General features: G+C 38.1%; 1 protein-coding gene across 1 annotated transcript in view; it reads right to left on the reverse strand.

Annotated features, from left to right (window-relative positions):
- The window catches only part of FRK (fyn related Src family tyrosine kinase), an 86,306-nt gene extending 62,687 nt beyond the window's left edge, over window positions 1-23,619 (reverse strand). Inside the window, exon 1 of the mRNA XM_019929213.3 lies at window positions 22,679-23,619. Coding sequence (XP_019784772.1) covers window positions 22,679-23,049 — 371 coding nt within the window. The 5' untranslated portion in view covers window positions 23,050-23,619. The remainder of the gene's footprint in view (window positions 1-22,678) is intronic.
- Between the last annotated feature and the right edge of the window lie 645 nt (window positions 23,620-24,264).

Consider the following 24,264-nt stretch of genomic DNA (forward strand, 5'->3'; position numbering starts at 1 on the left):
AGAGCCCCTTTAAAAATAGTAGAAAAAAGAAGAACAAATTGAACCTAAGAGACAGACGGAAAGAAATAATAAAAACAACAGTGGAAAAAACAAAAAATAGAAAAAAATCCATTAGACAAAAATTGATTTTTTTCAAAGATTAATAAAAGGTATAAACCTCTAGCAATATTGTTCAAGGAAAAAACAAATTATCAATATCTGCAGTTAAAGGGACCATCACAGATTCCCAAAGACATTAAAATAACAATAAAGGACTATTGTTAACAACTATATGCCAATAAATCTGACAACTTGGATGAAACAGACATGTCCCTTGATAAATACATCTTACCCAACTAACACAAGGAGAAATATAAACTTTTAATAGCCTTACATTCGTTAAAGAAATTGTATTCATAATTTAAAACCTTCCCACAAAGGAAACTCCATGTCCCCAAGGCTTTACAGGTGAATTCTACCAAAATTTAAGGAAGAAATAATATCAATCTTACATACAAACTGTTTCAGAAAATACAAGAAGAAAGCATATTTTCCAATTTATTTTATAAAGCCAGAATTACTGTGATATCAAAGTCAGATATTTCAAGAAAAGAAAACTACAGATAAATATCTCTCATTAGTCCAGATGCAAAACCTTTAAAATATATTAGTAAATTAGATCCAAATATATATATATCTCACAAATCAAGTGGGGCTTATTCCCACTTGGGGATAAAGAAAGTTGATTTATATTTAAAATTCAATGTAACTGACCATGTTAATGGACTAAAAATAAAAACTACATAACCTAACATCACAGTCAATGGTGAAATAAGAATAGGATAGAGATACAAGTAGTTATATACCTTGTAAGAGGCAAAGTGTGCAGCTAAAGCCCAGTAAGTTTAACTGTCTACTAAGATAGAATGCCACTAATTCTCAGAAGAATGTGACAGAATCTAGAGTAGCTGCAAGAATGTCCTGTATTCAACCAAAAATTAGCAGTATTGCAAAGAAACAGGAAAGTGTGATCCACACTCAAGAAAAAAATGCAGTCAATAGAAATTAACTCCAAGTAGGCCCAGATATTGGGTTTAAAAATGGGCAAAAGACTTGGACAGACACTTCACAAAAGGAGGTATAAGACTGGCCAACACCCACAGGAAACGGTGCTCAACTTCATTAGTCATTAAGGAAGTGCAAATTTAAACCACAGTGAGATATTTATACCCAGTAGAAGGGCTAACATTAAAAAGACCAAGAATATCAAACACTGGCAAGATACAAAGCATCCCTCATATGTTGTTGTAAGAGTGTAAAATAGTACAACACTTTGAAGAACTATTTGGCAATATCTTATAAAGTTACCCATACATTGACCCTATGACACAGCCATTCCACTCTTGGGTATTTACTTAAGAAAAATGAAATCATGTCCACAGATAGACTTGCACAAAAATACTGATAGCAGGGCTTCCCTGGTGGCGCAGTGGTTGAGAGTCCGCCTGCCGATGCAGGGGACACGGGTTCGTGCCCCGGTCCGGGAGGATCCCACATGCCGCGGAGCTAGGCCCGTGAGCCATGGCCGCTGGGCCTGCGTATCCGGAGCCTGTGCTCCGCAACGGGAGAGGCCACAACAGTGAGAGGCCCGCGTACCGAAAAAAAAAAAAAAAAATACTGATAGCAGCCTTACTCATGATGGGCAAAAATGGGAAACAGCCCAAATATCCATCAAAGCGAAAATGAAAAGGCAAATTGTGGTACAGCATACACTGAACTAGGACTTAACACTAAAAATCAAACTAATGGTAATACAACAACATGGTTGAGTCCCAAAACCATTATATTGAGCAAAACAAGCAAGACACAAAAAAATAAATGTAGGACTGCACTTATGTGAAGTGCCAGAATGGGCAAAACTAAGAAATCACAACAGTGTTTGTCCAGGGGCAAGGGAAGAGAGAGTGTCTGGAAAAGGACAGTGACGGAACTTTCTGAGGTAATGGGAATGTTCTACTTCTTAATTGTTGTGTTGTTTATATGGGCGTATGCATACAGTTATCAAACTTCTTCGAAATGTAAGTCTAGGATCCATGCATTTTGCTGTATGTAATCTGTACTTCATAAAACTTACTTTTTAAAAAAACCATACTATGTAGCTTTTATAATGCCAATATTTCCTTAGTTATACTTGAAAATAAGTAGGTTGGCATTTGCAAAAAAGATTCACTTGGAAAGTTTGACCTCCTCAGAAATCTCCCTTTAATAAAATGTATCTGTGCTGCCTTGGGCACCTACAAATGTCCACCCTCCCTTTTTAGATACCCCATATGAATATAACTGTCCTGGCTTCTGCTTCTTTAGGATTCTATTCTCAGGTAAGGGATGGGTATGGAAATGTGAGTCTCTTGAGGATATTAATATCTACTTCCCTGGTAAGATATTTACCTTTTTAAAAAAGATCTTCTGCACAGAAGGCTTTAACTCAAAGGGCAGCAAAAAATTCCAGGCTCCATGAAAAGGAGAAGCTGGGATTAGTGCAGCCTCATAACATCTGTCAAATGATACCACATAGGCTGCCACTGCTTCTTTGATTATTACAGTATAGACATACTCGCATTTTCAGGGGACTAACTGGTGCTCAAAGCCTGAAGTCAAGAAAGTAAATATCTAATCTTCAATATGTCATACAAAGCTATGCTTCTGGTTAGCTAGTTTTTTTAGGAAGGAAATATTAAGACCAAGAAGTAAACAAAAATACATTGTTTGCTTTCACTTTTATTTGAAAAATGACTATAAACTTCATCTTAAAGTTTATATATGAACTCTATGCTTATTTAACTGTAAAAAATTATTTTAATTTTCAGTTCTAAAAGGAAACTACCACTACTGATGAAGGCATTGTGAACTTCTGCCTGAACCTTGAACATATTTTCAAAGTAATCAAGCCCTTTTCAGAAATAATAAAGCTTGAAGCCACACCCTTATAATTTTGACCTTTTTAAAAGACCAGGCTTATTAGAAGGCCCAAACACCCAAGGTATGTGATTATATCTTTCTCTGATAGTCTATTTTTCAGCAATGTTCTCACCTATTACTAACCTTTCATAGGTTATAATCCTTTATTGTTATCAGTCATGTTACATTGATTCTGTAATACAGGACAGTAAACACACTTAGGAGAACAAGTTAAAAGTTCTTGGTTTATGCTTGAGTCCAAAGTCTGCCATTTACTCTCTGGAAATGAATATGCTTTACATGCTGCATGACCTCTGACCTTAGCTTCCTTCTCTACATTTCTATTGGATGCCTCTTATTCTGGTAATCTACCAATAACTCTATAAGGCACAGAGAGCAGGAGTCCTATCATTCCATACTCTTCTTCCTTCATGACGGTACCTACAGTAGAGGCACTTGGTGTTTCTTCACAATGCTAAAACCATCAAAAATATTTTTTAAAGACTCCAGCAATATAGACTATGGCTAATTCATACATTTATTCATTTACATAGTTTTTGACTTTGGAATCAAGACTACTGATTTCACTTCAGAAGAGTGCAGCAAGTAAGTCTCCAATTAAAATGCACTAATGTAAAAAAAAAAAAAATCTTCAGAATCTAGGGCTATGCAAAGAGATCTTAAACTTTTCACCAAAAGTATGATACATAATAGGGAAACATGATAAAATGAACCTCAGCAAAATTAAAAACTTTTGCTCTGTGAAAGATCCCATTAAGGAGATAAAAAGACAACCTACAGACTGAAAGAAAATATGTATATTATACGCAAACCACATATATGACAAAGGGTTAGTGTCTAGAATATATAAAGAATTCTTAAAACTCAACAGTAGAAAAAAACATCCTTTAAGAAAATGAGCAAAAGACATAAAGAGACACTTCATGGAAGAGGATATACAAAGGGCAAATAAACACATAAAAAGATCTTCAACATCATTAGTCACTAGGGAAATGCAAATTAAAATCAAAAGATATCATTACCCCTTATCAGAATGGCTAAAATAAAAAATGACAATACTAAATGTTGGTAAGGATGCAGAGCAGCTGGATCACTCATACATTGCTGGCGGGAATATAAAATGCTGTGGCCACTCTGGATAACGGTTTGGCTAATTTTTATAAAACTGAAATGCAACTACCATATGCTTAGCAATTGTACTCTTGGGCATTCATCCTAGAGGAATGAAAACTTATGTTCACACAAAAACCTGAATAAGAATGTTTATAGAAGCTTTACTTATAATACCCAAAACATGTAAATAACTCAAATGCCCTTCAGTGGGTGAATGGTTAAACAAACTGTGTGCATCCACATCATGGAATACTATTCAGCAATGAAAAGGAACAAACTACTGATACCCACAACAACCTACATGAATTGTCGGGGCACTACACTAGGTGGGAAAAAAATCCAATCTCAAAATGTATAATTGCATTTATGTAACGTTCTTGAAATAAAACTAAAGAAATGGAGATTAGTAGTTTTCAGGGGACGGGGCCAGGAGCTGGAGGGAACAGGAGTGGGGTGGTGAGAAGCAGGGCAGTGGCTGACTACAAAAGAGTAAGAAGAGGGACTCTTGTGGTGATGGAACTGCCTGAATCTTGACTACATCGATATCAATATTTTGGTTCTGATATTGCAGTATAGTTTTGAAGGATGTTACCATTAGGGAAAAGAGGGGAAACGATATACTGAATCTCTCTGTATTATTTCTATCAACTCCATGTGAACCTACCATTATCTCAAAATAAAATGTTTAACTTAAAAACTGATGTTTACAACTATTACATTTAGAATGGATAAACAACAAGGTCCTACTATACAGCACAGGGAACTACATACAATCTTCTGGGAGAAACCATAATGGAAAAGAATATTTTAAAAAAATGTCTCTTGGTGTATAACTGAGTCACTTTGCTGTACAGCAGAGATTGGCACAGCATCAACTCTACTTCAATTAAAATAAAACTGATTATACACTACCAAACGTAAAATAGATAGCTAGTGGGAAGCAGCCGCATAGCACAGGGAGATCAGCTCCGTGCTTTATGACCGCCTGGAGGGGTGGGATAGGGAGGGTGGGAGGGAGGGAGACGCAAGAGGGAAGAGATATGGGAACTTATGTATATGTATAACTGATTCACTTTGTTATAAAGCAGAAACTAACACACCATTGTAAAGCAATTATACTCCAATAAAGATGTTAAAAAAATTAAATTAAATTAAATTAAACTGATGTTTATAAATTGCCCAGTCTCTTAAAGCTCAGAGTGGAATCAGTTATCCCACTTGTATATAATTTAATATGCTTTCTTGTTTAATAAATAAAAGACCTAGAAAGAAGAAACTGAGGTTTATTTTATCTATGCTGCAGGCATTAATGGTTGTAGCAATTATAAATTACTGTGGCACAAGATGTCAAAATATCAACTGTGTGGTATATTTAAAGGTATCCAAATTATTAGTTGAAATTGAGCTGCTACTCTTTTCAAGGAACCAAATTTGAACAGCAAGCAAAAATAACATATACTGATAAAGTAAAAAAAAAAAAAGGTAAAGAAAAAGAACAAGGAGGAGATAAACATCCACTTCTGGAAAGATGACAGAGAAAAACCCACAGGGCACCAGTTCCTGTGCCTCAGTTTTCCAGTAAAATGTTTGAAGTCAGTGAGATGACAAGCAAGACATACTGATTAGTAAGGAAATTCTAAGTGACTGAAGAAGAGATGCACCTAGAGTAATTCTTGAGTAACAGTGTCCAGAAATTTGATGTTGTTGCTGTTGTCGTTTAAGTAGTTCCCACATTCATGGTCAAAGCATAATAGGGACAATAAAGGGGCCAGAGTAGATCAAACATCAGTTACCATAAGAAAATAACAGATGATAGATAAAGATTTGTTTTCACTGATGAAAAAGGGTCAGGTTTGTGAATAATGGGTCCTTCAAGGAGCCAAGTTCTTAGGGATTCAAGTTAGAGAAAACTGGCTACTCTTCCCACAAGAATAATCAGAAAAGGAAAGATCTTGAGAAGACAAAAGGTGAGCTATTAAAGAGATAATCCTCACAAATGATTTACCAGAAGAAGGGAAATGCAGCCTGTAAGTAAAGGATGCCATGACTTGGGACCTGGAGAAACAGAGGAAAGGTATCAATATGGCGCAAGAAATAAGGGTATGGAGTAGGGAAGAGATGATAAGGAGTTCATAATAAATCTCAAAAAGTATTGGACATGGCCATCATGTTTGCTTTATGCAGAGTGATGTGCTCCCACAGGGTTAGGATCAGGCCTTAAAGAGTTGGCCATGGACCACCCTAAACTGACTGATGTGTCGTAGATAATAATTACTAATTACATGATGAAAGGACTAATGAGAAAACATATTTAAATCATCTAGTAGTGTTTAAACACTTCTACCCTTTAAGATGAAATAACTTCCATCTGTCATATTAGTAGAGCAAAATAAAAACAGTCCCAAAGAAAGACCCTCGATAGAAAAGAGACAAGGAGCTATAATTTTTAAAGTGTCAAATAGGATGATAAATGACAATACTTATAACAATAAATATTATGTAAGCAAATGAATATTATATAATGAATAATGCATATAAGCAGCCTAAATGGTCCATCAAGTCATAGAATTTAAGACTGGTTTAAAAGACCAAATATAACTGCATGTTTTACTATTTGGGGCACCAAAGGTAAAAAGATACAGAAATAATAACAGTAGATTGTTAGATAGACGCTTATCCACTTATTTTTTTTTTTTTTTTTTTTTTTTTTTGCGGTACGCGGGTTTCTCACTGTTGCGGAGCACAGGCTCCGGATGCGCAGGCTCAGTGGCCATGGCTCACGGGCCCAGCCGCTCCGCGGCATGTGGGATCTTCCCAGACCGGGGCACGAACCCGTGTCCCCTGCATCAGCAGGCGGACTCTCAACCACTGCACCACCAGGGAAGCCCCACTTAATTTTTTTAATCTTGAATAAACAATATTAATTTAGAAGAAGTAGACTTTGGAGGTTTTTGAAAGCATCAGAATAAAAAGGTCATTGTAATTGATAATCATAATTAAAAATTAAAATGTTAATATGTATAAAATAGTATAAATCAAAATAACATAAAGCAAGAAGTACTTGAAATTAAAAGGGAAAACAGAAGATTTTTAATCCAGTATTATAGGTCTGCAACAGATTCAGTAAACAAAAAAATGTTAATGGCTTAAAGAAGAAAAAATATGATTAAAAAGATTAAGATTTTTAAAAATTAGAAGAAAACTTCAAAGTGAAACAAGAACTTTTGAGGGTTTTTTTTTTTCGTTTAATGCTAATGTACAGGAGTGAGTCAGGGTAGTTAGAGACACTGGTCAAAAAGAACTATTCAGAGGTAGGATCAGGGGTCGAGGGAGAAGCCTGCCAGTATCTACAAAAAAGGAAAACTGAAAATCATTATAATATTCATAAAAAGTGTCCAAGGCAGGGACTGTGCAACATAATGTCATGAGAGGATGGGCGGCTGAGGCACAAAGCCATTCTAGCCACAAGCTGCTTGAATGAAAACTACCGGCATAGACATTATAAGTGAACAGAATCCACAAATAGCACCACCTGGGGAATGCTTTTTTGCTAAGTTCTTGGATTCACTGGAAGTAAGTTAGCAATATCATAGAGTGCCAGGCGTACCACACCAAAAGAAATAGCATTTTGTGGGACTCCTGAGGTATTATTCTCCCTCCTTTCTGCTTCCCCCCTCAACTCCCCCGTGCACTTTGGGACTTAGGAAAAATAAAATACTAGCATAACCAAAATCAAAAACAAGGCAGCTTTGCTTCTCCCAGAACCACACCTCCAATCAGCCTCTCACCCTGCATACTCAGACCATGGAGCCTGTCCTCAACACCACAACAGCCTCAGGAAGGAGTAATATCTACAGAACAAATATAGCAGAAACTCAAGATTCATATAGTAGGCATAATAAACCTGTTTAATAATGCAGCATTCAAAAACAAATCTTTAATAAGCATGAAGTGTATTGATGAATGTGCCTAATCTACTCAGCATTGTTATTACACTTCATGCTTAAGGCACTTTACATTGTTAATTAATGTTGGTTAATATTCGAAGTCCTTTTAATTACAGTTAAAATGTCAAGTAGCATTACAGCAAGAACATATTTGTTTATATATTCATGTTTGTGTTTAATTTCTTACGGGAAGGAGAAACATTTGAGATGCAGAAGGTAATTTTACATGATGACAACAGAATTACTCATTATTTTTGTGTGTTTAGAGCTATTTTTAGATGTGCATACATTGCATTGAATTCATTAAGAAAAATTCTCCTATAAAGACATAAATAAGAGAAAAGCAAATGCAATGTCAAGGATCTTAAAATGCCTGGGACTGAAATCTAAATACCTGTTTAGTAATAACACAGCCTTTTGCTGATGTTAGTACAAGAGACCAATTTGTTCAACTCCCAGATTTTCCCCTTTTGCCCTCAGCATCAATGAGCAAGAAAGACTGTGTTCTCAAAACTATACAGTGGCATATAGGCTGTCCCTTATTAAAGAGAATCAGTTTGAAATGCCAAACACAGATGAAACATCAGCACAAGCTAATTAAAAGGCCACTCTTCAATTCCAAAATCTAAGTGAAAATAATAGTCTTTCATACCCGATCAATAGACCTGAAACTGGTTATGTTCTCCAATATTCTTAGGATGAATATACATATTCATGGACCAAGAAAGACTTCTTCTCCCTTAATATCAAAATTAATGATTTAGGAGTAATTTGGCCACACCTTGTATATCAATGGTGCAGGGTAGAGCAAGTTATTGCATCTATGAGAACACCTACAAAGTTCTTTATTTCTCCCTATGTCTTACAAGTTTAATGAGCAATAATAATTCAAATTCCAGACTCCAAACAAAATTTTACAAAATCATTTTCAGCTAGATCCACACTCCCCCTCCCCACAAAAAAAGTCATGTGGCAGAGGTAGAAGGGAAAGAAATGAGGAGTGAAGCCAGAGAGGTAATGGTAGAAATGGGGGGGGGGGGGTCACTGCAAGGAGACTTGGGAGTTAGCTCTGAGTGAGACAGGAAGCTGCTGGAGAGTTTCAAGCAGAGAAGTAATTTTAATTTTTTGGCATTTTAACAGAGTCACTCTGCCTGCTGGGTTGGGTATAGATTATATTTTAAGGCAACAGTCAAATCAGAGAGGCCAGTTAGGATGCTATCATACTAAGCCAGATTGAAAGATCAAGATGAGTTGGACCAGACAATGGCAGGGGCTGGTAAGGTACTGATTTGTGGATATTTATTGAGGATAGAGGCAAAATGATGTTCTGACTGATGAGAAGTGAGGTCTGAAAGGAAAATGGCTGTTGGTGATTCCAAGATATTTGGCCTGAGCAAATGGAGGCATAGTTGTTATTGACAGAGCTGGGGAAGACAGTGGGACAGGTTCATAGGAGGAATGTAGGAGCTCAGTTTTGGAAGTGTTGGAAATGCCTGGAATTTGGAAACTTCCATTAGGATATAGTGATGTCAAGTATACATGTCTCAAGTTGAACGAGATGACCAAGAAAATGAGGCCAGATAGAGAAGAGGATCAAGGTCAGAGGACTGGGCACTCCGATATTTAATGGTCTGGGAGAAGAGAGGGTGCCAGCCCAAATGTCTCAGTTATGCGGGAGTAAACCAGGTGACTGCGTATCCTGGAGATCAATTAAAAGAAGTGTATTAAGGATGGTGGAGTTATCAAGTGTGTTAAATATTATAGTATTGGTAAGATAACTAAGATGAAGACTAAGAACTGACCAATGGATTTTGCAATGTGGAGTTTCTTGGTGACCTTTAATAAGAGCAGCTTCCTGGAGTGATAAAGTCTAATTGCAGTCAATTCAAGAGAGAACCAGTCCGCAAAATCCAGCTTCGGAAGCAAAGGAAATACATTTCAAGGAATGTACCAAGGATGAACATAGAAAAGGAATCCAAGTTAAGGGAGATTAATAGGTACAAATAAACCAATTGTAATGTATGGGCTTTACTTGCATCCACAGACAAATCACAAAATAAATCCACGAAAATTTAGATTCAAACCAAATATTAAGAAAAGGTTTATAAAACTATGGGAAGTTTCACACTGACCAGATATTTGATGATATTAGTGTTATTTTATATTTTTAGGAGTGATCATTATACTCAATTATGTTTGTTTGTTTGTTTAAGAGAATTTCATGCATTTTAGAGATACTTACAAATGAATTTACAGATAGAATTATATGATGTCTAGGATTTGCTTCAAAATAACCCATGGTGGGGTGGGAGTAGAGGTGGGAAAAAGGAGTATAAGGATATTTGTGGAAGTTGAGTGATGAGACAACGGGGTACTGTTTTCTACAGTTTTGTATATGTTGGAAAATTCATATAGTAAAAACATTTAAAGAAGGAGTGTGGTTGAGAGAGAGATAGAGGGGAAAAAAAAATGAAAAAGACCCCAAGTAAAGGCAACTTTTTCAAAGGTTTGCTGTAGAGAAGAGATTATGTGCAATAGCCCGAGGGGGAGAGGAGTTAAGGGTTGTTTTTAAGAGTTAAGAATGTTGATTTTATTTGCTTGCTGCTGCATAGCTTTCCAAGAGGAAATTAGTTCTGAAAAATAATTTAATTCTTTACTAACTGGAATTTAAATGATAGTGGTGACCTTAAGAGAGGTCAAGAATTTTTATAAGAAGTGAATATCCATAGATTCAATTTCAGTTGAACCTACAGAATGCTTAAGATTCAGGCACATTCTAAACTTGCTAATTCTTTTTCAATATGCCCCCTCAGCCGTTATGCACCTATGCACCCACCAAATACATACTACCAGAAACTTTTCACCTAATAACATTGATTGAAAAATTCTGTTTCAAAGTTATAATCTGCTAACATATTTGATTAGCAAAGTATTGTGCATGATAGTCAATACATTTGAACTAAATGTAACAAAATGACTGAATCAAAAAAGGTAGAAGCAAGAGAAATTGTCATGTAAATTGTGTAGCCACTCATTAAAATCAAGCTTTCCAACTCATTGACCTCTTAATCGAGCTATTATTAAAGGTTTTCCTTAATACTCCACTGTACTGATTTTCTTTTTTTCAATATTAGTGGCTAAGCTAACAGGTAATGAATTTTTGTGTTGCAACAAATTCTCACAAATAAATAGTGAGCAGGGTGAATGTCTGTTTCTGTGGTTTCTATTTACAGTAGAGAAGAACATGCTCAGTGATTGTTTGACACTTGTTACTTTCCTTTGTAATAGAAATTGCCTTCTCCTCCTTATGCTCTCCTTCGTCTCCTCTGTCTTGTCTTCATTCCATCTATTTTCTTTCTCTTCATCTGGCTCTCTTTCTCAATGGCCATTACCTCTAAGTTCCATTAAACATGATTTCATTTCGATTTTCCATTCTAGGAAAAGTGTCTAGACAGAAAAAGGACATGCAGTAGGAGATCTGTCTGCTCTTTTTCAATAAGTTTGTCTGACCAAATACTTGGTTTCTAAAAATAGAAAAGCAGTTTAAGAAGAAATGACAAAGTTACCTTCTTAGCTTGGACAAAGCCTCTCTCCATGACAAAACCTCCAGTGATAAGGATAGTTTGCTCCCCTCTTTCAGCTGGGACTGAGATCCGTCAGATAGGTTAAGCTCCAGGAATGCAGTAACCTTGCCAATTACTTGGGTTACCCTTAGCAAATATACTTACTTTCTGCTGGATCAAACTAAACTGTATATTATTTATACTCCTATTTCTTTACAATGGTACAAAATTATAATAACCAAAAGTTACTAAAATATGTCGAATGGATAAGAACATAGGTTTGAAAAACAAGTTGGGATCATTTTTCTCATAACAACCCCTATACAAAACTAAACCACTAAGCATGTTCAGTGATCTCTGTCAGCTGCAACAATGCACTTAGAATGTTAAAACGAAATGCTTTTTGAAATATTTTATCTTCCTAGAACTGTTAAGCAAAGATTCCTGGGAGATGTTCTTTCTTTGCATTTGAAGAAGATTAGCTTCTATTAAGTTAATTTCAAAGTCAAACTGAAAATGTTCCTTTGAAAAGGAAAAAAATAGTATTTTGTGCATTAAATAAATGAAATAGCTTTACAAGAAAAATATTAGTCTTAACTGCAAATGTAAATGTATAGATAAGGTAAGCAAAGTAAGTGACCTCTGTCCTAGGAAAAGTCATCATTGGAACTGTGCAGAAGCTTATGTAAACCTTCGCTGATGAATGTTCAGCTATCTATTCTTTTATTTTCTCAAAAAGAGATTTCATAGTCTACATGTGAACATGTCAGCAGAACAACAGTTGGTTTTACTATTATGAACATAGTATTTCTTTGACAATTAAATCAGCAAATAATAAATCCTTCTTGTTTGCCCTAATGGAGTACTTTCTTTGTGAGACCTTCTCAACCAGTGGGAGCAAGCAAGGCTGTTAACTTCCTCTAATTCCCTACAGAAGTCTTCTGTTTTACCACTTTGCCTATACAGCCAATTTTCCATTAGTGAATGTAAAAGACTTCTTATATCACTATCAATTTGCTTTCATCCAAATTGCCCACAGTCCAGGCAGGAGGCCAATTCATTGTTAGGTCCATGAAGTCACTTGGTTTCATTCTCTGTATGATGAATATGCATATTTTGTGGGTTCTTTTCTTTTTACATTGTGAAAGATGATGAACCCTAAAATATAACATATCTTTTGGGTGGTAGAAAGAGGGTACAGAATGAGGGAAGAAAAGGGTTTAACTCACTTTCAGTGACAATGATTAGCATTTTATTTTCTTCACTATGGATGGACCCAACAGAAAGTCTGCCTTTGAAAAGTTACGTTGGCTATAGTCTCCTTAGTATAAATGCTTATGTAACACAAAAGCAAAAGCTCCAGGGATATTTATTTTAATACAGTTAAATACTATAAGCCTAGAATCATGAACTTCCCTACAGAACACATTTGTCTGACATACTTCCATTCTTAGCATGGAAATGCTAAGTATCCTTACCTAGTCTTCCCTCAACTACAAACCAAGCCATATTGTCTGTCTGCTCCTCAATCCTCTTTCCTATTCTCTTTAATTTCTCACATACTCTCACTTTGTATTCCTTACACATTAGCTTTACTTTATTTTATTTTACGTTATTTTATTTTATTTTAGCTTATGGGATCTTCGGTTTGTTCCTTACATCTCCTTTTCTGATGTTTATTAAAAATTCATCTGCCTTTTTTACCGACATTTTAAACTACTATGTCCCTTCCTTCCCTTTGTCTCTATTTTTTTTTTCTTGGCTCCTTGTGTGTTTCTCCTCTAATGCATGTGGGTCTTACACAGGGCTGAAGCCTCTAGTGAGGGCACTTTTCTGCCTCACTCTGCAGATCAAGAGATAACCAGAATGAATCCTACACATGTGCACAAACACAAGCTGACTGCAATCCCGGAAACAAGGAGAAATGGCGGGGAGGTTGTATCAAATTCTCCAGCAGACAAAGATGTGTGCCCTTGGTTGAAATTGAAAAGAAATGAAACAAACAAGTAAGAGGCAGGGGAAACAGCACCAACCAGTGTTAGAGCCAGAAAAGCGAAGTGGGAGCGAAGTAAGGGAGTAGCAAGGTAGGTTTTTGGCCAACAGTCTTTAATTGTATTCTATCAAACAACCTGTCAGTTTGGCTTAGAACTAGTCGCTCAACAAAGCGCAGAAACAGAATTTTTTTAAGTACCCTTTAATTAGTATATAAAGATATAAAATTATTTTTATTTATAATTTAAGATCATAAAACATGTCTAGACTGATCATCACTATTTACGTATTAAAGTAGGTTATAACAACAGACCCCTACAAAACTCAATATTATGTTCTAGAAAGTAGAAATAAAAAAGAATTCAAAAAAATAAAGAGAGAGAGAAGGAAGAAAATAAGCCAGAATTAAGGTCAAATACAGTTACTGTGAACAAGCATTTAACTGGACTCTGAGCTTCCTCGTAGCTAAGAATAAAAATGTGGTGTATAATAAATTAATAATTTATTATCTGCTATAAGGAAGTAAATCAATTTTTCAAGAGAAACAAACAAACTTTGCCTGTGCTAATTTTACAACAGGTTCTTACACTTTTTAAACACCATTCCTTTTAGAATATCGTAAAACCTATAACCCCTTACCCTAGAAAATGCACAAATATACATCACACAAATTTTATATGCAATTTCAGAGGGTTCATAGACTGTCTCAAGCCCCTCTCTGTAACCTTTAGGAGTCCATGGTCTAAGGTTAAGAATTCTTGTCACTGGAATTTGGGGAAGGAGTATCTTAAAAGTCACAGTGGATAGGGCTTCCCTGGTGGTGCAGTGGTTGAGAGTCCGCCTGCCGATGCAGGGGACACGGGTTCGTGCCCCGGTCCCGGAAGATCCCACATGCCGTGGAGCGGCTGGGCCCGTGAGCCATGGCCACTGAGCCTGCGCGTCCGGAGCCTGTGCTCCACAACGGGAGAGGCCACAACAGTGAGAGGCCCACGTACCACAAAAAAAAAAAAAAGTCAGAGTGGATAATGACAACAGTAATTGCAAAAGCTATGTGTTTTTTTTTAAATAAATTTATTTATTTATTTATTTTTGGCTGCATTGGGTCTTCGTTGCTGTGCGCGGGCTTTTTCTAGTCGTCGCGAGCGGGGGCTGCTCTTCTTTGAGGTGTGCGGGCTTCTCATTGCAGGGGCTTCTCTTGTTGTAAAGCACGGGCTCTAGAGCGCAGGCTCAGTAGTTGCTCACGGGCTTAGTTGCTTCGCAGCATGTGGGATCTTCCCGGACCAGGGCTCGAACCCACGTCCCCTGCATTGGCGGGTAGATTCTTAACCACTGAGCCACCAGGGAAGTCCCCAAAGCTATAATTTTTTATGTCTTTCTTATATTAGGAGGATAATATTAAAGGATAATTCAGTGAAAATTGTATTGTGAGGAGGGCAGAGTCATAAACAATATCTGATCAATCACAATATCTACATTTGAACTTTTGGCCAGAATATTTGTTACCTTTACTTTTCATGATTGAATCATGAAAATCATTCTTTTAATCATTTCTTTAAATGTTCAACAGAAGCATAGAATCTACAATACTCAGATAAATAAATCAAATAGCTGTTTATCATTCCCCTACTTTATTTTATAGTTTACTAATATACATGCCTAAACAATATATTATTTGGTTTTATTTGCAGACTTTATAAACTAGAATCATATTATATGCCATCTCTTGAAATTTACTTTCCACTCAACATATTTCAAAAACATACCCATGCTGTTGCATGCCACTCACTTCATCGTTTTCACTATTGTATAATATTTCATTGAATAAATAAACCACAATTTATCCCTCTCCTATTAATGGACATTTGGATTGATTCCAGCCTTTCACTATTAGAAATTGAATTGCTATCAACATTGCCTAGGAAAGGGTTTTACTATAGAGATGGGGGAGGGGAAGAACTCATAGGCTCATTGTTAGTTATAGTCTAGGTCATAGGCTAGCTGGTTAAATGGATGTTCATAAATCATCATGCTTTAAATCTTACCTTAAAGTTGCACATATTGTTTTGTATTTATCAAACATGTTTTTTTTTAAAAATAAAGTTGTTGTTTTTTTAAAAACCATCGGTAAACTAGAATATTTTCTAACATTAAAATTTTCAGAAAATGGACAATTTTGCCTTAAAAGATATCAGGGGTTTCAGTAAGCACCAAAATTATCATAAGAGAAAAATCGTCTACTGGGATCCTTTGATCTCCATTAATTATCATGTAACTATTTTGTTTTCTACCATTTTACCAGGACCTGCTAAATCAATAGCATGACTCTCCATTTTCCTAAACTACTGCTTTTTAAAGTGAGGCTTTTAATAAGAGGTAGTACAGAGTTCAGAGTGATTCAGCATCAACACCAATATGTGCCTGATTCCTATAAACTACTGCCTAACGCAGATACAAGATATTGAGTCACTTTTCTATTATTTTTATCTGAAACATCATTGTATTCTCTGCATGATAATAGCCTGAAGTTAAACCAAGGAATATCTTATAACTATAGTATATCATAGAAGACAACAGGGCTTACCTTCACAGACAATCTTCTTTAAAAGTTACATATATTTGCTGCCTGTACTTTAAGACCTTGAACTAAGCTCAGTCTTTCCACATGACCCCAAAACTGGGGAGGATAGCACTCAAGAGAAAAATTCTTTAATTTTGCCGGCAATCTTGGGAAGGCCCAACTGCACTAAAGATAAACCCCTGACTTATCCTCGCTCTGCCCCAACTTCTAAATCGAAATATCTAAACTTATCCGAGGATGTTTAAAAGCTACCAACTTTGATGCCCTAGAGAAGGTGAAATTTTTGGTAAATCCCAACCAAACAGACATAGTCCTTAGGACCCTGCATACTCTGCTCAGAGACGGAGGCAGCTAAGCTCCACTGCCTCTTTTAATTTTGCTTTTCCTCGTCTCAGGTTCTCAGGATGGACCCAAGTCCCACGTGTAGAGCCCTAACAAACAATACTTTTTCTATGGCTCAACCCAGCCTAAACCTCCCAGTTCAGAGTCCCAGACACAGCATGAAGTTCCTTGTTATAACTCACTCACTCTCTTTACTGAATGACATCATCTGTATTTACATTATAAAACTGCTTTTTAGTGTCACCAGTAATCTTCCAGCAAATCTAATGGTCTTTACCTCTTCCTCATTACTCTGACCTTTGTTTAGCATTTGACCTAAAACATCCTTCTTGACATTTTGTCTTCTTATTTTGAGTAAGATGCTCATTGTTTCCTTCAGGGGCTCTTCTTTCCTGTATGAGTTAGGTTTTGCTTCATAACAACTACAGTCTTCCCTCCTTATCTGAGGGGGATTGGTTCCAGGATACTGATATCTGTGGAGGCTCAAGGCCCCTATATAAAATGGTGTACTATTTGCATATAACCTACGCACATCCCTTAAAGATACTTTAACTCATGTCTGGATTACTTATAATACCTAATACAACATAAATGCTATGTAAACCGTTGCCAACATGTGGTGAATTCAAGTTTCACTTTTTGGATTTTTTTTTTCCAACTAGTTTTTATCACATTTAGCTGAATACACAGAAACAAAACCTATAGATATGAAGAACTGACTGTGTTTGGTTAACTCAGGAATCTAAAGGTGCGCAATTTGGGATGGGCTCCACTGACCTTAGCTGGGATCATGAGTCTCCACTCAGCTGGTAAGTCAGCTGGGACAAAATAGGGCTTCTCTTCACATGGTCTTCCCTCCTCCAGGAGGTTTGCTTGAGTTTTTTCATAGTAGTTACAGAACTCCAAGAGCAATAAGAAAGCAAGCCCCAACATTTCAATCTCTATTTTTGTCACGTTTACTATCGTCCCATTGGCCAAAGCAAGTTCCGTGGTCAACGAAGATTTTGTGTGTGAGGAGACTACCCGAGAGTGTGTAGTAAGGAGGTATAAAAAACCGGGCCGTTACTACAATCTACTCACCGCATCTACTCACATAAATGACGGGCATTTCTAAAGAGTTAATCTTTGGCCCCTCCTGTTTCTTAGAGTCTCACACTATGGTTCTCATAATCCTTGCAAAGCCTACAATGCCCTGCAGTTCTTATATTCCTGTAATATCTACAACACCTCGGTGTGAATGCCTTCAAAAATCTATCTTCACGGAATAGACTTTTCTTTTTGCCCAAAGTTTTGTATTTCTACATTTCTCCTGGACATGGTCATTGAGATGACTTATTAGTACTTCACATTCAACATGCCTAAAAGCGAATGTGTTGTCAGCTTTTCTGTTTCAACCCCACCCCCTAATAAGAAGTACTTTATGAAATGTATATTTCTCTTACCATTTCACGTGGTCCCAAATAACATTTTTAATTCTCTCTCTTTCTCTTCTACATCTAATTTGTAGTTTTGCCTCTACTATTTACCAGATAAGAATGCTCTTGGATTTATTTAAATTTGAGTTTCAATTTTCTCATCCTAAAAACAGTGATAAGAAAACCTGCCTTGCAGGGCTATTATAAAGATTAAATTAGCTCATATATATGGTTTTGTGTGCTCAGCACATCAAAGGTACTTAAAAGTGCTAATTATTTCCCTTCCCCTAAGTCCTCTTGATTTTTCATTCATGAGATTGTTCATATTCCTACTCTTCTTTTTTTTTTAACAGTACCACAATTAGAAATTAAACCCTGACAACCTCATGCTGAAGACATTTGGTACAACTTCCCTACTCCTCCCTAGCCTCTCTCTTCTCCATTCCATTCTCACATCATCACTGCCTTTTCAAAGTTCTTACTTCCATCTATTTCCTATCAGACAAAACCCAAACTCTTTAACGTGGCACACATGGTCTTTTCCAAAACCTAGTCCCAACCTCTTTTTCCAGATTTCTATTTGCTCTCTCCGTAAATGCTTCAACTAAACTGTACAACTTCCCATTCCCTGAATATACTTTTACTTCCCTTCTGCCATGTTCAACAATTTGTGCTGAATTGTCCCGTCAATAAGCATTGAGTAAAACTGAATGGGAGAGTGCTTCTACTACACAGAATCTACAACTTCAAGAGGAAATAGAGAGTCTCACCTCCTGAGATTATAAATTCGCTGGAGCACAAGCACTGCTTTAAATAGTTTTCCAGGCATGATACAGGAAACACAAGTATCCTGCCCTCAAAGACTTCACAGTCTTATATGAAAGAGAGAGGTTGTACAACTAGCCATTATACGATAAAAGTACAAGCTCCAGAGGCAGGCTGGAAGGGGGTCATGAGAGCTGAACCCTGAAAGAAAGAAAGGTGTGATTATCCCCAAAGCAGGACTTGTCTCTTCTACGTCTGCATACATTCAGCCACGTATTTGTTTCCTCATTCATCCATTAAGATATATATATATATATATATATATATATATTTTTTTTTTTTTTTTTTTTTTTTTTTGGTGGTACGCGGGCCTCTCACTGTTGTGGCCTCTCCCGTTGCGGAGCATAGGCTCCGGACGCGCAGGCTCAGCGGCCATGGCTCACGGGCCCAGCCGCTCTGCGGCATGTGGGATCTTCCCGCACCGGGGCACGAACCCGTGTCCCCTGCATTGGCAGGCGGACTTTCAACCACGGCGCCACCAGGGAAGCCCAAGATATTATTTTTAAGTGCATGCTACATGACAGACAGTTGTGTGACTCTACAGCATTTAGCAGCATCTGTATTATGCTGGCTGAAAAAGAGAAAAGCAGACCCTAGCGTCCAGGAGTTTGCATGGCACTTATGACTAGGCCTGGGTGTTCTCCTCTTGAACACAAACAACGTCACAGAATACCAACATCAGAAAAGGCCACTCTGTGACCACGATGGATCAGGACAAAAACAAGATCCGATTCTCTTTTTTTTTTTTTTTAACATCTTTACTGGAGTATAATTCCTACAATGTTATGTTAGTTTCTGCTGTATAACAAAGTGAATCAGCTGTACGTATACTTGTATCCCAATATCCCCCCCCTCTTGCGTCTCCCTCCCACCCTCCCCATCCCACCCCTTTAGGTGGTCACAAAGCACAGAGCTGATCTCCCTGTGCCATGCGGCGGCTTCCCACTAGCTATCTATTTTACATTTGGGAGTGTATATGTGTCCATGCCACTCTCTCACTTTGTCTCAGCTTACCCTTCCCATTCCCCGTGTCCTCAAGTCTACTCTCTACATCTGCCTCTTTATTCCTGTCCTGCCCCTAGGTTCTTCAGAACCTTTTTTTTTTTTTAGATTCCATATATATGTGTTAGGATATGTTATTTGTTTTACTGTTTCTGACTTATTTCACTCTGTATGACAGACTCTAGGTCCATCCACCTCACTACAAATAACTCAATTTCATTTCTTTTTATGGCAGAGTAATATTCCATTGTATATATGTGCCACACCTTCTTTATCCATTCATCTGTCGATGGACATTTAGGTTGCTTCCATGTCCTGGCTATTGTAAATAGAGCTGCAATGAACATTGTGGTACATGACTCTTTTTGAATTATGGTTTTCTCAGGGTATATGCCCAGTAGTGGGATTGCTGGGTACTATGCTAGTTCTATTTTTAGTTTCTTAAGGAAACTCCATACTGTTCTCCATAGTGGCTGTATCAATTTACATTCCCACCAACAGTGCAAGAGGGTTCCCTTTTCTCCACACTCTCTCGAGCATTTATTGTTTGTAGATATTTTGATGATGCCCATTCTGACTGGTGTGAGGTGATGTCTCACTGTACTTTTGATTTGCATTTCTCTAATGGTTAGTGATGTTGAGCATCCTTTCATGTGTTTGTTGCAAATCTGTATATCTTCTTTGGAGAAATGTCTATTTAGGTCTTCTGCCCATTTTTGGATTGGGTTGTTTGTTATTTTGATATTGAGCTGCATGAGCTGCTTGTAAATTTTGGAGGTTAATCCTTTGTCAGTTGCTTCATTTGCAAATATTTCTCCCATTCGGAGGGTTGTCTTTTCGTCTTCTTTATGTTTTCCTTTGCTGTGCAAAAGCTTTGAAGTTTCATTAGGTCCCATTGGTTTATTTTTGTGTTTATTTCCATTTCTCTAGGAGGTGGGTCAAAAAGGATCTTGCTGTGATTTATGTCATAGAGTTTTCTGCCTATGTTTTCCTCTAAGAGTTTTATAGTGTCTTGCCTTACATTTAGGTCTTTAATCTATTTTGAGTTTATTTCTATGTATGGTGTAGGGAGTGTTCTAATTTCATTCTTTTACATGTAGCTGTCCAGTTTTCCCAGCACCACTTATTGAAGAGTCTGTCTTTTCTCCATTGTATATCCTTGCCTCCTTTACCAAAGATAAGATGACCATATGTGTGTGGGTTTATCTCTGGGCTGTCTCTCCTGTTCCATTAATCTATATTTCTGTTTTTGTGCTGGTACCATACTGTCTTGATTACTGTAGCTTTATAGTATAGTCTGAAGTCAGGGAGCCTGATTCCTCCAGCTCCATTTTTCTTTCTCAAGATTGCTTTGGCTATTCGGGGTCTTTTGTGTTTCCATACAAATTGTGAAATTTTTTGTTCTAGTTCTGTGAAAAATGTCATTGGTTGTTTGATAGGGATTGCATTGAATCTGTAGATTGCTTTGGGTAGTATAGTCATTTTCACAATGTTGATTCTTCCAATCCAAGAACACAGTATATCTCTCCATCTGTTGGTACCATCTTTAATTTCTTTCATCAGTGTCTTATAGTTTTCTGCATACAGGTCTTTTGTCTCCTTGGGTAGGTTTATTCCTAGGTATTTTATTCTTTTTGTTGCAATGGTAAATGGGAGTGTTTCCTTAATTTCTCTTTCAGATTTTTCATTGTTAGTGTATAGGAATGGAAGAGATTTCTATCTAGGTGTAAAATAAGACACTTCCTAACATTTACAGGCCCTTGGTGTTGGAAAGAATCTCAAAAGCCCCCCAACCCCCTTTTGTATTTGAATTTGAGTTTGGAAATCAGCAACAATGCACCATGGCTCTTCCTACAATTTTATTACCTGGGCCAGTAAGGGATGCTGCAGCTCACATCAAAAGAAAAAACACATGAGAAAATGAGTGAATCCCCAGAGGTTCCTCTACTAAGGACCCACTCTATAAAATGAGTCCTGAGAGACATTCCCAGTCTTAGGTTTCACTGGAACCAGGCAGCAAGAAGTTTAGGGTAAGTAGCAGTCTGAGCCTGCTTCTCAACACACCAGACCCCAATTATGACAACGGTGTCAAGACCTTGCTTTATCTACTTTATATTCAACTACCACTAGCATAACCTTGCCCCTTCTCCCCCCATGCCACTACTCCACCTGACACTTGCATGGATGGATGGATGGACGGATGGATACGTGCATAAGTACATAAAGTTTTCTTCCTTGATTCCACTATAACTCATAGGATTTATTCAAATATCAGGGTAAAGTCTTAATCTCCTTCTCTGGAGAAATAATGTCATTATTTTTCTTGTTAAAACTTCCTAAACATCTGTAGCTGACTAGTTTCTAATCATAATAAAACCCAAAAGATATCAAAATTTGGGTAGCATAACTCCATATCTGGGACTCAAAGAAAAATATCCAGTCATGATTTCACTGGGAAAATGTAGCATCTTCTAAATTTGACCTTCTACATTAGTTACCCCTGTGTGTGCCTCTCAGAACTGGAGTTGATGCTTCCAAAAGTTTAAAAAAAGAGAGAGCTGGACTTTAGATTTGCAAGTGTAGTTTAAGGAAGATCTATGATATACCTGCAAATGAGATGCAGTTCTATGTTAAAGTGAGGCATGACTTATTTTACAGCCAAAGAAAAGATAGAGCATTAAATGCACCATTCGTTTATGTTGATGAAAATGCACCCAGGGCCTGTAGGTATACAAACTGTTAATAGAAGTCATTTCAACAGCTACCTTCCAGTTTCACTCTCACCTAGCAGGGGAGTTGTGTTTCAATTAGAAGATTCTTGCCAGTACTTCCTTATACTTTCTAGGCAGCTCTTTGAAAATTAGTGGGTTTGCAGATAGGTAAGAAGGAAACCTCATTACCCGCCCTCAGAGAGCTGAGAAATAAAATGTGTGTACTACTCACGGCTCTGCCTGGAGGCTCCTGTCCTCAGCCACATAGTTAGAAGGAATATAGCCCTGCAGCTGCTGGTCGGAGCCGTCTGCCCTTTTCTCCAAGTGCCTGGCGAGCCACCAACCCTCGTGGGACGTGTCCAAGACTTGGAGCTTGTCGCCCGCGCGGAAGCTCAGGTCCTCTGGGGTCCGAGCCTGGTAATCAAACAGAGCCACAAAGTACTGGCCCTGGCTTCTCTCGGGCTCCGGACACGGCGGCCGGGGAGGATCGGGGGGGCAGACAGTCCACGGGTTCTGAATCACCACCGACTTGTCTGCCTCCTGAGACAAGCAGGGGAGACAGGGCTCCAGGTACCTCCGGAGCCTCAGGCAGATGTTACCCATGGCGCCCCCGTGGGCAGTGGGGGAGAGGGGCTTCTCCCTCTCCCCTTACTCTCTGCAGATCCACTTTCTGTTCCTCCACCTGGAAACTCTGAAATCAGCACCAGTCCTCCAGGTTTGGGGAGCGTGTACCAAGCCCTGGTTCCCAGCAGTCCGGCGGACCTGCTTGGAGAGGCTCACCGGCTTGCTTTCTGTGCCCGTAGCTGCTGCCCCAGAGCAAAACCTGGTGGGAGCTGGGCAGCTGCTCGGTGAGAGAGTGACTTTTCTTCTTGTCTGCTTAGGAATCCCACCACAAAAATAAATTTGAGAGGGCTTTATTTAGACAAACGTCTGAGAACAGAAAAGAGTCCTCCTGCCTCTTGTCCCAAGAAAAAGTTACCAAGCGAAAGAGGTGAACTCCAGGTAAGATCTCCACGTCTTACCTTTGCCAGCAGCTCTCTCCCGCGTCAGGTCTGTCTCTGTGGTTTGACCAGTCCTGACCCCCACTGCTCTTTCTTTTTTGCCAATGAATAACCAACCGGCCCAGGCTTCTGCCTTTAACATCCTGAGCTAGGAACAGACTGTAATAATTTCTTCTTACTTCCTGGTTCTTTTGTGTCTGTGATCTAAATGGAATTCCCGTCCTCTCTACCTCTCCCTTCTCCCACACCCGAGAGACTAGCGCCCTCACCAGGGAGCCAAACTCTTAAAAGCAGCTGTCAAATTCCATGCTCCTGAGCTTCCCTGGTGGCGCAGTGGTTGACAGTCCACCTGCCGATGCAGGGGACACGGCTTCGTGCCCCGGTCCGGGGGGATGCCGCATGCCGCGGAGCCGCTGGGCCTGCGCGCCTGGAGCCTATGCTCCGCAACGGGAGAGGCCACAACAGTGAGAGGCCCGCGTATTGCAAAAAAAAAAAAAAAAAATCATGCTCCTGGACAGATAGGCCAGCACAGGGAGCATTTTGTCCTGCTATGCTACCAGCACAGAAATTAAAGGCAGAGATATTTTTCTTCCATAAGGACGAGTAGGATAGTTTTGCCACCACTAAGGGGAATAAAATGGAAAATTAAAGTGGGTATTTGTTACTGGACAAAAGGGCAATTGGGAAAGAGCCATTGAGTTCCTACCTTTTTTTTTAATCACTGTGAATAGATTTTAATAGCCTCAAAATACATTTACAGTCTGGAAAAATACAAGAGCAGCTGACTAAAACGGTGAGAAACCGAAACACTGCATTT

This window comes from Tursiops truncatus, chromosome 12, assembly GCF_011762595.2.
Source record: "Tursiops truncatus isolate mTurTru1 chromosome 12, mTurTru1.mat.Y, whole genome shotgun sequence".
Classification (NCBI taxonomy): Eukaryota; Metazoa; Chordata; class Mammalia; order Artiodactyla; family Delphinidae; genus Tursiops; species Tursiops truncatus.